Genomic DNA, 14,975 nt, shown 5'->3' on the forward strand with positions numbered 1-14,975 from the left:
CAGTTCAAAGCAGATAATCTGGATTTTATATGGCAGTGTAGAAGGGGCTAAAGACAAAAGTTAGAGTTTGTATATATCCAATGGCTACTTTACTGCTTAATCTCATTGTGGCAGGATGAGCCACAGTTTAGGTGAACAAGTAATCAAGCAAATATGTCAGCATGGACTCAATGATCTGGGGTGATGCTACAGGGAGGAATATCCCCCCCCACAAGAATACTGTCCACAATGAAATGTTTTTTCAGTCTCCAAATTTCTAATATATTTGCTGTTTTCACAATCACTTGGTAATTCTGTCTTCTCTTTTCTTGAAATGCAAAAACTGTATTTCAGTCCAATCAAGCCAAATCTAGTCTATTAATAGCATGCTAGGACAGCTTTCCCCAATATGCCACTCGGGGATCGTAAAAGCTGTAGTCCAAAGGAAGGAGAAATCTGGGAACACCCAATGTAATCAAAAGAAGAAACTGAAGACACAACTCAAGATGCTCATAAAATTAGTAGTTCTTACTGGTTTTTAAGAAAGTGCCCAGGACTTATTACCAATAAAATAACCTATGTATCTCAATATACATCTCCACTTTGTTTTATGGATGTTGTAGCCCAACATATTTAGAGGAGACTAGATTGGGGAAACTTGTCCCAGGGGCGACAAGATACTTGTCAAAGATTTCTGCAATCGCAGGTAACAAACCCGAATGTTTATCTTATATCTGGGAGGCCATCATCACTCATTTGATATCTTAAAGGACCAAAGTCGCAACTAAGAGAAAATACTGTCAACAACATATCAATAAACAGGTTTTAGAAAGCATTCAAAACAACATTAATATTTCATATAAAATATAGTAGCCTTTACAGAGCATAAAGACAAACTGATAATTTGTTTACAAGGGAACAATCTCTCTTACATGTAACTCTCCATTTCCCCATACCCATAGGTATGCAGTAAGATCACATACAGGTAAGATTACAGCATGGAAAGTTACTTTTCAGAAGTAACTTTTTTACAGTTGCAATTCCAAGGATGTAACATCTCCCCCAATATCTGCCACTTTGCTTTTTAAAAAGTAGCCCTTAATATCCTCTTTATTTAAAGGTAATGAAAACAGCTACTTTCAGTTATTTTTTGAATGTTAAGAACATCAGAATTCCAATAGCAGTACTGAATTTTGTTTTACTTTCTAAGATAGGAAGCAGGGTAAACCTTAAGGAAACCTTCAGAGAAATTAATTGCATCTTGATTGTGCCCTTAAACCTTGGAATACAATGAAATATAAATTCAGTTATTTGCTGTAGTTTTTTAAAAATAACCCACTTGCTGTAATGGCAACAAGAAACATGTTGTTATTTGTGCTGCTCATCACTTTTTCAAAAACTTAAAGCTGATGAGAATAGAATAAGACTTGCAAAATTTTAGTCAAAATGCCTCCTCAATGTGCCTGTTAAAAGTAACTTTTGTAAATAACTTAACCGTAACTCATTATCTAACTTTGATCTCCCTCATTACATTATATCTGAAATGTGACTTCATTACAGTCTCAATATCCCACAAAAGGAACTAGTTACAAGTAATGAAACATGTAAAACACTGCTTCTAAGCTCCAACATAGTTGCAAAGGAAAGGTGTTTGTTGCTACCACTTTGTGGTTGGTCTCCCCAGTGGTCATTTCATTCTCCCTTTTACCTACTCAGACAGAGGAGAGAAATGAAGTCTGTCTTGTCACTTTGAATGGAGAATGGCACAACCTAATTAAACAGTGCAGGTCTGGAAAGCTAGGTATCCCATCTCCTTGGCCTGAATTTCTAAATGATAATTTCTTGGACAATAATTCCGAGAATCCTCCAGCTAGCACAGCCATTGGTAATCCTGGCTGGGGGTGGTGATCTGTATTGTAGTCCTAACTGAGTTATCTAATTCTGCCTGTGGAGTTTTGTAGATATAGTGCCTACTTCCCTTGGAACCTTGGGAGGACATGTGTTTCCAAACACTTGTTCAGTCTATGGAGTAGTAAGAAAATGATTACACTTCATTTTTTTGTAGTGTTGATTCAAATGTGTGAAAATAGCCTTCACCCGAGTCTTTCATCATCTTTCCTATTTTCAAGAATGGCAATATTTCATAAGAAGAAAGTTGCTTTTAAAACTAAACAAAAACCAAACATGGGCAAAATTCAAACATTTGGATTTTCACCTGTACTGAGGTGGAACAGCTTTTCAATTCCCCATACATCAAACAGAGGTCACAGAGGATTAACCCCCTCCATCATTTAAATGTGCGGCTCTTTCCAAGTTCAGAAACTCCTTTCTCCAAGAGCTTTCTGAAAATCTCAGTGTACTTTCAGAAATACATCAAGAATAGTTTTAATTTGTTCAGAATTTAGGAAGGTAAAATAGATCTACTATAGTTGAACGAGTTTGATCATTCATATAACTCTCAACTATAAGCACACACATGTGCAGAATAAAAAGATTACAGTGGGGTATTAGATTAAGAAATGTTAATGTTAGATCATATTGTCAATGCAGCACAGTATAAGAAGTTTTTACAAGAATGTGCAGTCAATATCCAACACTTCTTCATTAAACTCACTTTCCAGGGCTAATTTTTGAAGTATGCCCATCTCAATGTATCTCTCAATGATATTCATAAGGAAGCATGCTCATTCAGGAACATTTCTATGTCTTTCAGGGCTCTGTATGACCTCCATTTGTGTTATACCTGTTTCTGTTGCTACATCATGTACATTTGAAAGCTTATACCTACCCATGAAAACAGAAGGGAAAGGATTTCAGGAAGCAGGTTTTCTTAAGCCCTTGCCTTAAACCTGGGAAGCCCTCCCATTGTCCCAAATGGGCTGGAATGAAAATGAATCTTTCTGGATCAAAAATGGATTTATGTCCTCCCTCCTGGATGCTCCCGAAAAACAGATTGGGACCCCGCCAAAATCCAGGACACCAAAATGAATCAAGGTTTACTCAGATTGCACAAGCCTAATTTGAAACACCATTCTGTGGATTCTGCAGAGAAAGTATGTATGGCCTGTGTATGTCCCTTTTTTGCTTCTCAGATAACACCCAAGCTGAAAATTTATATATTCCACAAGAGAGGAGACATGCAAGAGCCAGATGTGTATCTACACCAGATCTTATAAAAACTACTTTTTTGGACCACAACTTTCAGAATTATCCAGCCATGATGGTATTTGTGCTCTGTAACAGCTTGTGGACTGAATATCTGGGTAGGTGTACTTTATACTGAAAAATAGTAGGGACAATGCACTATGTTCAATCCACAAACTGCCCACAGTTGTAGTATTAAAAAATCCACAAGCAACTCATTACACCATCGTGCAACACTGATTCATCAGGGCAGGGCCAAGAAAGAAAAAAAGAAAAAGATTTGTTGCTTTTTTCATGAAAAGTGATCACTGTGTTTCTTTGAAATAATGTGATGTAGAAAATCATGGAAAAAATTCAATGGCAAATAAAGTTAATGATTTTTAGCAGAACTGAATTAATCATAATTCTTTTATAATACCAAGTATTATAAAATAAACTTCTTTAGAATACTGGGAGAAATGTACTCAAGCCAGACAATAATTATGAAGCAATACCTCTGCCATCAAAATAAGCTAAAGCAAATAATGTTGTATGTGTAATTACTATTTATTTACGGTGCCATTAAGTAGAAGCATCTTGTCCACTCCAAAAGAGGCTTTATTTGCTGCTGATGGTGCTGAAGGAAGGAAAAAGGGATTAAAATCAACGTTAACGGAAAACATGTTTCTGAAATTAACCTGTCCCTAACTGCAAGTTACCTTTGTGAGAGCTGCAATTCTCTGAGCCAATTCTGCTTCCACTTCAGGCAAAGTCTCTGCTTTTCGCATTGTTTGTTGCAGTTTTTGCTCAGCTAGCTCAAGGCGTTCTTGCAGCTGTCTGTTTTTTTCTTCCATCTGAAATCCAGAAATGGTATGATAATTAAAACTAACAGTCTCAGAAAAAATGGGATGAAGGAAAGAAAACAATTTACTATAAAATATATAATACTAATTATCAGCTTTATTCATATGCAGAATGTATACATTTATTCAGTGGTCCAGTGGCCAAGTTGGATAAAAGTGTTTGGAGTTGTAGGAAAAAGTAACATTTCCAAGCTTTGGTTTTATAAATGTGTGCGTTTTGGAACATATTTAAATGTGGGTGCATGGACGAAGGGTTGGCATAGAAGTTTGTATGGTGTTTTTTTATTTTAGACTGAAGTAGGGTGAAAGTAATGTATGTCTAAAATATGTGAAGACATATAGAAGGCAAGCAGGGTTTAGGACAAAATTGCAAAAGTCTAATTTGTGTACAAATATTATGATAGATTCAGATGCTCAGGATCATCTAAAACCAAAGCAAAGTTTTGCTTTGCAAAGGGAAACAAGTATTATTTTCCTACAATTAAAACATATTCATTTATGTAAATGAAATCCTAAGTAAACCAAGTGAAATTATGGTTGTAACAGTAGAAAAGTGAACAAATGGTTTGGGTTTATAGGAGAACTACTGAACACCAGTATCAGGAAAAAATATTAGTAGCTGTTGATGTCAGCTACTGCTATAATGGTGAAGATGAAAAACTACTAAGTCAAGGACAAGAACAGTTCAATTTAGTCTCTTAGCAGTATCACAAACATGAAATTTTTAGTATGCCCAGCAGCTCAAATATGCTATGGCAAGGAAGATCATATTGTCTGATGCTATCATGACTTCAAAAATTCTTATCTGCATCTTTTATGGGCAGAAGTTCTATATCTCTGCAAAAGATATCCAGAGATTAATCTTGGTTGGTTGCCCAAGAGACTTCTGAATCCTTTAAATATTTGGTAAAACATGTAATGATTTATACACAAATGTACTGAAGGCATGGCAACAAAAGATTTATAGTAAATAAAGCATATCAGTAATTGTAATCAATAACTCAGCTTTTCTCTTACTGTCAGAATCAAGACAGAAACAAAAACCTCCTAGGCCAGTGGTTCTCAACCTGTGGGTCCCCAGATGTTTTTGCCTTCAACTCCCAGAAATCCTAACAGCTGGTAAACTGGCTGGCATTTCTGGGAGTTGTAGCCAAAACACATGGGAACCCACAGGTTGAGAACCACTGTCCTGGGTGGTATTGTATTCCTGTAATAAGATTAAAATCTCTTTAAATAACATGCTGTCACCAAGTCTATTTAGAAATAAGTTTCATGGTGCTCAATGAGTCTTGTTCCCAGATGCATAGTAATGCTTGGTAAACTATTTCATGTTAGCTAACAAAACTTGCATTCAACAAGTATAAATCCTTTCCTGACTCTCAGTGCATATCCTCATTCTTTTAACTGATAGATGGTCTAATTTGGGGTACTGATTAACCCAAAACGTTCTATTACATTTCATGGGTGGCTTCTTTTGCTGTGACAGAGTTTTTCCTTTTCAGGTTATCTTCCCATTGTTCTGCCACAAAGCTTGGAAATGTTATTTTTAGAATACAAATTCTAGAATAGTCATCTTAGTTGGTAGATTGTGGTGTATGTGTATGTTGTTTATTCATTCAGTCACTTCCAACTCCTTATGACCTCATGGACCAGCCCACACCAGAGCTCCTGTTGGTCGTCACTATCCTCAGCTCCTTGTATGATATTAATACAAAACTTTTTTAACGCTTGCTGTTTTGATTTCACTAAATCTGAGTACAAGATCTTACTAGGTGGGAACCAAGTACATTTATATAAACTTCTATTTTCCAACCCTTTTCTGGGATTTAGACCTGGATAAAACTAAATCGGATCCATTGTAGTCTCATTTTTGCTTGAAAAACATAGCAATTCTCCCAAGAAGCTTTCTGCGCATCCTCTCACAGAGTTCATTTCCAGTCTAACATCAATCTAGATACTGAACCTGTCTCAGGAGGGCTTCCTTGTTTGCCAGCTCATTTTCCAGCTTATCATTCATGTCATGTATTGAAGTTGATTCCCTTTGTGCACTCAGGTAACGCTTCTCAAGGGTGGTAATCCTTTCTTCCATGTCTTCTTTCTGTGCCATAGCCTTAGAAGAAGAAGAAGAAGAAGAAGAAGAAGAAGAAGAAGAAGAAGAAGAAGAAGAAGTAGTAGTAGTAGTATATCAAACACCAAAATCACCAATTGTTGCCAATGTTCATCTTCTTATCATCATCATCGTCGTCATTTTATAAACACTAATGAAGTTGCATTCCATGGGAATTTTTTTTTGCAACAATTAGTTGGTCAAGGCACAATCACAGAAAAAGCTGAATACATTGATTTTAGGCTCCCAGATTACTGATTGGGTTCATATCTAACAGAATTCCACAGCCAAGATGGTTGCTGGCAAAAATGGCTGGGGGAAATCTGGGAAATACAGTCTAAAATATTTTATTGCTTTTATTTAGCTATGCTTCCCATGCCCCTTGCATTTAATATTAAATTTTACTCCATATTTTGTGTTGCATGTACTGCATGTTTCTTTCACGAGTTCACAATGTAATAAATGCAGTTAGAGTTAGAGATATGTTCTTAAGTATTATATAAAGAAAACATTCTATTTACTGACCAGTAGGTTGCCTGGACATGCAGGGGCATAGGAAGTATACATAATTTGCTCTCCTCCTCTGGAAACTTGGAATAAAAGCATATGGAGCATTATAATAAATGGATGGATGCATCTGGAAGTGCTTTCTGCTTTATAGTATTCCAGATCAGAATACTGATGTGGGGTGAAATTCCATTTGTACATTTTAAATTATATAATAATTTTATATTCTGATAAATTCTAATATTTTTCTTCTTTTCCCTCATATTTCCTTTCTTCATCAACTTCCCATAATGTGGCAGTAATAACAACCATAAACAAAACAAATGTTAAATCAACTAAACTTCAAAATAAATTCTGCTACTCTTTTACAATGAATATTATTGCTAAAAGGGTATGTTTATATGATCTAACATCTGAAGTAAAGATCCAATTATGACAGAAGGGCACTGATGAAACAGAATCATGGAGAGGCATTTCTCCCATCCCCTGTAATCCTCAAATCACATGCTCTCAACATTTGTTCTGAAAGATAGGGAAACTCTTGCCAGTGTGACATTTGGTTTCAGTCTGAATTGCAGCGCAAATACATTCAAACATTGCTGAGTAGATAATAGATTTTGTGTGAAATATAGCATCGGAAGCTGGAAATTGCCTTGCTCTTTTCCCATGTCATGTCATAGGTCAGTTTCCATGAAACATCCATTGTGTGCAAACTTCTTTAGTGGCCGGACTAAGATCTTAAATTGTTGTTTGCATTGCTTATCAGAAGAAACCCACAACCCCACAAATCTATTCCTCTCTCCCTCCCCACCTGCTCATTTCTTCTATAGATATATAAAATACTCTTCAATTGATTTGGTACTAAGGTTATTAAACTGGTGTTTACAAATGCTAGTCTTTCAAAGACTGGTGTTAGCATGTTAATCTATTTAGCACATCTTGATATAGACGATGTATACAATAATATGAAAAATGAACTTTTCAAAACATTTCTCCCTATACTGTATTAATAGTACAAGGAGTTGGCTTTGTTTAGACAAGGAAATATTCTATAACACATGTGTCAAATGCAAGGCCTGCTGGCTGTATCCGGCCTGCCATGTAATTTTATGTGTCACACAATGCTTTCAATGCCAGGGCAACATAGCTACATGTATACAATTTTACATTTTCAAGTGGCCGTTTGAAGGCTGATGTGACTCTTGATGAAAATGAGCTTGACACCCCTGTTCTAGAACTTGGATTAATTATATATGCAACTTTATAATGGATGGATGAGTAGGTAAAAGGATAAGGAAATGGCATGGTGTAAATACTTTACCTCTCTGATGTCTCTCTGATATTTGCTGTTCAGTTCTTCAGTTTTAATGAGGTCCTTCCTAGCTGTTTCAGCATCTTGTTCTACTTCTCCAACTCTAGACGACAATGCAGCCAAACGGTCCTTCATCTGAGCCATTTCATAATTTTGCTTTTCAAGAAGTTCCTGCAGTTCCATCAGCTGGCTGTTCTCATCAGTTGAGTCTATAGAGCCATTAGACAAACGCTGAAAAATAACATTAAATTTCTGTCACTAACTGAAGAAATAGAGGGAAAAAGCTTATGAAAGCACCATTTTTATACTGTGAGTAAGTAATTCTCCTTACAATCTTGTTTTCTGCATGATTAAACATTCCAAAATAAATCATCAGCCCCTAGAGAAATGTACACAAAATTATCAGGTGCTTCAACAGCAACAGACCAAACAATCATTATCAGAACAATGTCTTGAATCCAATTGTTATTCCCAACAGAACTGGGAACATTAAATCAATGAGAACATAGTAAGTCAACATTCATGTATATTTACTTGCTTCAACAAGTCTACTCTACAGAGCAATAAAAATAGATTTACATCAAAAACACTTCAAAACCATGTTCAATGTCTACTGTTAGCAATGATTATGTACATCTGATCAATGTTTCTTGAAGAAAGACAGTGATGGAATAGGGTTTTCAGAACACACAGCCTGATCTTGAGTCTCAGGGCCTAGGTCAGGTTGTCCAGTCCTGGGATGAAGGTGGAAGAATCTTAGTTTGAAAATGCTATCTTTAAAAATACGTATATTGTATATGTAAATATGGTATGTGTGTCCATGTAATGTCATTTGTCAGACTTGATGTTGTTGACATGAATTACATGATTTTTATTTAATGTATCATGCCTCACAATATCACCTGGGGCTATCCTTTGTAACATCATCCTTGTGACATCACTAAGGGACACTCTCTGTGATATCAGAAGAGGCTGATTTTGTAGGTTTAAAATCTTAGGGTTTAGGATTATCTTGACATGGTATCTCTAAACAGAAGATTGGTTTTCATGTGTGTATGCATGTATACATATATACAATCTCTTCAAATATTCCTTTCAAATTTTAGGTAGCAAAGAAATATGTTACTTTTTCTAGTACCCTTGAAATAACCAATGGGGCCACCATGTCAGGACCTTGGGACCCCACTTGCCAGAATGACTCTTCTTAACCATGAATCCACTACATTATGACCTTTCTTATTAATTATTTCATGACTCAATATTTTGGTAGTGCTATAATTCATTAGGATGGCTACAGAAACAGTTTTATATACCTTGCTTTATTTCTGATGTAATTTTCTTCAACATATTAATATTTTTCAACTTCAAAAACAGAGATACCTATACATGCATTTAGTGAGCATATCAATTTAATTGTCTTAAGGACTGCTTGATCTCATTCTCTTCAATTTCCTTTCTCAAAAATTTCTAAAGCTAACTAGGCCAAATATATATTATTGTTATGGACAATGATTTTTTTTCCTTGGGTCTGAGATTCAGTAGGTCAGTCACCAAAGCAGTGGAATTACATTATGCAAACTACAGAATTGAACTATATTGAATTTGTATGTTGATACAATAAAGTCCTAACTACTCTCACAGGAATACATCTGTGGAATACTAATAACTGAAGCTGAAAATACTATGGTTTGATTGACTTGCCTTGGAGCAAATTCATACATTATGCTCATCAGCTCATTTTTACAAATAAGAACTTATATGAGTGGTTGACTTGTGTGAGTATTAACAGCAGATCTGATTACATAGTATTAGCTTTGTTAAATTAAGATTTTTTTGAAAAAAACCCCCAACTTATGCAAATATTTTATTTCATCATTTGGTATTCCATCAAACATACATCCTGAAACAATCTATTAATATACAGCTTTACTGTCCTTCACCACCATTCTGTACTGAATTTCTATAATATGAAATGGCACAGAGAGACAGATTTAATTTTTCATCTCAACAAGGCATTTTGGCTGTAAACAGAGATGCTGAATTGAGTCTCACCCGATTTCTATCTAATGTTAGAAAAGTAAAAATAAGCTGAGTTGATACCTCTTATTGGTCATAGTCTTTGTGTTACTCAGTCAGTTATGACACTTTCTGAACATATAGTCTGGTTTATGATCACCATGTACTAATTCTTAGAAGGGGAAAAGGCTAAACATGATGCTAGATTTTGAGTCCAGGCATTTCTTTATGTGATAGCTGACTGTAGACCTACAATATGTGGAGGTTGTTTCCTTTCTTGTCCTACATCTCAATATGGGTTTTTGTTAGTCTAAGTTACTTTTAAACATACACATATATGGTTTTAAAATTCAGTAACCCTTTAAGCTGTTTTAACCTGTTAACGGGCAGAATGTGTTTTATGCTGTTTGAATTATTTTATTGATTTATATGGATTTATTTTACTTATATTGTTCTATTTGTTATGCTTTCCTGAAATTTCATGATAAAAGATGGAATATAAATATTTAAATCAATCAATCAATCAATCAGTAACAAATAGTTTTAAAACTTTTAACTTATTTTTGAAAAATAAAATTAACATCTGGCACTCTTATTCTTAGCATTCATCCTTGAGCCTCCTAAATTTACAAAGTAACTTGTTTCTGTCCTTGGAAAAGTCACAGACTATCATCACCCCAGGAAAGTTTATAGCATATTGTTTCATAAGCAATACCACCAACCAAAATGCAGCCAGAGCCAACAGAGAAATGCCCCAAGCCATTTTAAAGCAGCCAAAAAGGCTTTCTTAGGTTTCATGACATAGAGAAAAGACATAAATGAATCCAACAGCTTCATCAAAAGACAAATATTTGGCTGGTTTAAAATGAGTATGAGAAAAAATAAACGTGAGTCACTGTTTCAATATATTGCTTGATCTACTCAACTTTTCTTTCCAAGTCACCTTTTTAAAAATAGCAATATCATATAACAATGATGGAGTCCTAAAACCAGCAACTCCACACATGGTAGAAGCATAGCAAAGGTTTTTGTAGGAAAAGAGTCTTAATAGTTGTCCAAATATAGTAGCAGTAGCCCAGAGGAGAAAAAAGGTGAAAGATGAAAGTGTCATCACAGTAAATCTGATCTCAGTGATGGTATTAGGTACAAGAAAGGAGTAATGCCATAGAGAAAAATAAAAATTTCAAAAATATCCTGTGGGAAAAAGTGTCATAGAGGGCAGCAGAGATTGAATGCAGAAGAGTTTCATAAAGGGGGAAAGCTACATATTGCACGTTGTTTGCAAGGCAGAAGGAGAAGGAAAAAGTACGCTCATTGCTTTTCTTTCTAAAGCGTATGAAAAAGAACACAAACAACAAGTCACTTTGCTACCTCCATTCTCCACATTAAAGTATAGCAGCAACAGCAATCCACTTTTTGGGTAGGCAGTGTATCAATACTGGGATTGAGGGGAACATATGGGGTCATGCAACTAAGCCTTAATCAAAATAGATGCAAGAGACACTAATACTGATTCTGACATACCATGTACAGTGCATGAACTGTTTTATCTATTTATATTGCCTTGTACATAATTGATTTCCCAATTTATTGTGTAATTATATTTAGGACTGGTAATACATAACATTTTATTAAAAATAATAAAGTTATCCTTCCTTGTTAAGGCCCCAACTCTGTATTTTACTTAGAAATAAGTTCCACTGAACACAGACAGATGTACTTGTTAGCAAAATGTGGATACAAAATTTGAGTACACATTTTATACTTAATTCTTCATAGATTTTTGGATGGTTTTGAGAAGATGGGCTTAATTAATATTTCCTAGACTGATCTTGCTAACCTAATATTCTCATATCACAAGACCCACAATTATCATATATAGCAAAAGAAATCATATCTTCCCACAATTTCTCTAACATGCAATTACTCTTTAAATACTCATTTCATTTCGACAGCCTAGCATTTGACTATCAGACTATTTAAACTTCATGATCATTAAATCTAAGGAGCTATACCCATCATGGCTCCCTCTGCTGTACTCAGCACTACCATGCAGTATTTTTTCCTTCGTTGTTTTTATTTCTCCTAATTGAAAAGTTCAACAATAAAAACATTATCAGCAATCACAGTAAAAATAATCATCTGATCCTGTTCATAGAGAAATCAACACAGCTGGTTTTCATAAGGAAAGTTGCAGATGGTAAAACATCAAAGATGCTGATTTTATAGTTGAAGAAACCATTTCAGCATTCTCTATACTCCAGTATGAATCAAAGATGTGCTACCCTACCATACAGTATCTGTTTCTTGCCACAGTTTACAAGGTACAAATTCAGACAGCAATATGCAACTCATCCTATTCTCACAAAGATGCCTCTTTCGGTCTTGTGGACCTTTTAAATTCTTGCTTAAAATGCTTAGTAACACAGCACACACCAACTTCTTCTTATCTACATTCATCTTTATTTCCCAAATGCCTGTTACATTTGGAGTTTCTTACCTCTCGTTTGTCCATTTTGCATTCCTTGTAAATCCTTTTTGCCCCTTTTATGTACCAAAAAAGCAGATGTTCTGATCTGATCAAGTTCAATGCACACATAGTTTTTCAATAACATCTTTCCGTCATTATCCAATGACTGAAGCAAATAATTTGCAGATGCATACACTATGCACATTGTTTCCTAGATTCAAAGTATATTGTTGTGGACAGCTGTGTTTTGAGCTAGGATTATATTAATTTTCTAATTGAGAATATGAATCCTTTGAAGCCAAAGATCATGCCTTAACCTATGTTTCATATATCAAGCATAACGAGTGTATTTAATAAACCGAAAAATTATGGCATCCAGTTCCTCAAAGCAAATTTTCTCCTAGCTACATTCAACCTCTGAAGGTCAGTAATAGCTCACTACATGTCCTTTTCATGAACTGTTTCACTTTATTTTTCAAAAGCAAACATCACATTTTTTCATTCTTTATGCCATACTCGCATTAAACATGAAGGCACAACAGCAGGAACCATTCCCATGTGTACAGAAGCATAAACATGGGAAACATGAAAAAGATTTTTTTGTTGATATCTACCTTACATTTATTTCAAGTCCTTTTATTATACTTTTCTTAGTAAGGCTTATTTAGATAAAGTTTACCATTGCCTTCTTCTAGGGAAGTGGTTCTCAATCTGGGGTTCCCAGATGTTTTTGGCCTACAACTCCCAGAAATCCCAGCCAGTTTACCAGCTGTTAGGCTTTTGGGAGTTGAAGACTAAAAACATCTGGGGACCTCAGGTTGAGAACCACTGCTCTAAGGCTAACAGAGTGTCATATGCACAAGGCCAACCAGTTGTTCCCACTGATGAGTAGGAATTTGAATGCTGGTCTCTTGTAATCCCTGTTAAGTATTCAAAGCATTGCATGACATTGTTTCCAAAACCTTTTTTGTTGCAGAAGTGCAACTGGATAGCCATATAATATGGCAGGTATTGCTAAGATGATAAAACTCATCATGTATGTTATATTGTTAGTAACTTTTGACATCATTGTCATACCAAGTATAATTAGTAAGGCAGTGTAAATAATTCACCTGAATCCTGAATAACCAAGTAGATGGAGGCAATTTGTATGAGTTCTTGACAGAAATGGAACAGCTAATTTCAGTTCTTAACTTAGAGTGAGTACAGTCTGAAAGTTTTGAACCATTCAGGATATCTGCACATCAAAAATGATTGGGGGGGAGGCTGGTTAGTTGATCTCTAACATGAACATATAGGCAAATACAAAAGTAGTGTGATGCAGACAGGGAGGATGGGAGCTGAGGTTTGCTCATTGACCAATTGTGTAATCTTGGCTACAAATCCTATCAACATTTTTCAATCACAGGATCACATGAGGACACTGAAGTCATATAATGCAGTGTTATCTTTTCCCAGCATCTCTTTGTTCTGAGAGGGTAGATTCTGATAGAGCAGTGGCAAAAAGTGTTTAATTGCTGATTGCCATCTGAATTTTTCTTGCTAGGTCTCTTAATTCCCTTTTGTTTGAACAGAGTAGGTTAATGTTATGGACCCAAATACCTTAAAGACACCAAATACCAGCTAAACAGGATCAGCCCTAGTTAGCACTAGGATGGGAGACCACAAACAAATCCCTGATGCTGTGGGTTGTATTTCAGAGGGAGGATTTGGCAAAAACACTTTTTGAGTATTTTTTGCCTAAGAAATTTATGGAGTCACCATAGCTTGACAGGTGGATTGAAGACACATGCACAACTGAATCCTCTATTATATTTCTCGTCACTTCTGTTTAATGAGCCTTGCATGTGTTTTTAGTAGCAAAACTTATTATCTTCCCCCACACCAATTGCCCCAGGTTTTGTGATGACTTATGTCTGAGTTGATAGTGTGTGACCTGAGTAAAAAAAAATATGATGAAGAAGTGGTCACCTGTGCACTCACACATACAGGTTATTCTGTGCCTTTACAGAGCTTGCCTGAAGCTTCTACAGTCACGCCAAAGCATCTTGGCAGCAGTCCTTCCCACAATGCATGTACATATGCATACTCAGGAACACATTAAAAACATGTGAAAACAAGTTGTGATAGCTAGTGGGATAGATGTACTTCAATGTTAGAACCCCAAAATAAATGCAAGGATGGCAAATCAATATTTATGCAGGCTTGATTGATTCAGTGGGTCAAACCTAGATGGGACTAGCAGTTTGATTTAGGCTTCAATTCTGTATTTTATATTGAGGACAAACCTCCTTGCAAAGTAAACAAATGTGATACTGGGTTTCAGACTTTCTAAGATGTAGCGTTGCCATTTCAATAAATGAGAGGCTAGTTCTGTACCTTAATGTGGCTGTGAGTTTTATATATTTCCACAGGAAAGTATTTTATCTGGATGCATAACTGAAGCTTCTTTACAACTGCCTTCATTAGATGGAGAAAATAAAGTGGTCAAGGCTATCTGGCACCTATTTAAATATACTGGTGGTACTTGCATATGTGATGGGCTGTTTTAGTCATGCTACATTTTTCTGAAAAGGCAGAAATGAACTTGGAATTTTA

General features: G+C 35.5%; 1 protein-coding gene across 9 annotated transcripts in view; it reads right to left on the reverse strand.

Moving 5' to 3' along the window:
* ppfia2 (PTPRF interacting protein alpha 2) overlaps positions 1-14,975 on the reverse strand; it is a 341,653-nt gene that overhangs the window by 64,528 nt on the left and 262,150 nt on the right. For all 9 annotated transcript variants that reach the window (XM_008110919.3, XM_062982678.1, XM_062982677.1 and 6 more), the window contains 3 exons: positions 7,901-8,122; positions 5,929-6,075; positions 3,822-3,956 (listed from right to left, as the gene is read on the reverse strand). In XM_008110919.3, the coding sequence (XP_008109126.2) occupies positions 3,822-3,956; positions 5,929-6,075; positions 7,901-8,122 (504 nt within the window). The remainder of the gene's footprint in view (positions 1-3,821; positions 3,957-5,928; positions 6,076-7,900; positions 8,123-14,975) is intronic.

This window comes from Anolis carolinensis, chromosome 5 (genome assembly GCF_035594765.1).
Source record: "Anolis carolinensis isolate JA03-04 chromosome 5, rAnoCar3.1.pri, whole genome shotgun sequence".
NCBI lineage: Eukaryota > Metazoa > Chordata > Lepidosauria > Squamata > Dactyloidae > Anolis > Anolis carolinensis.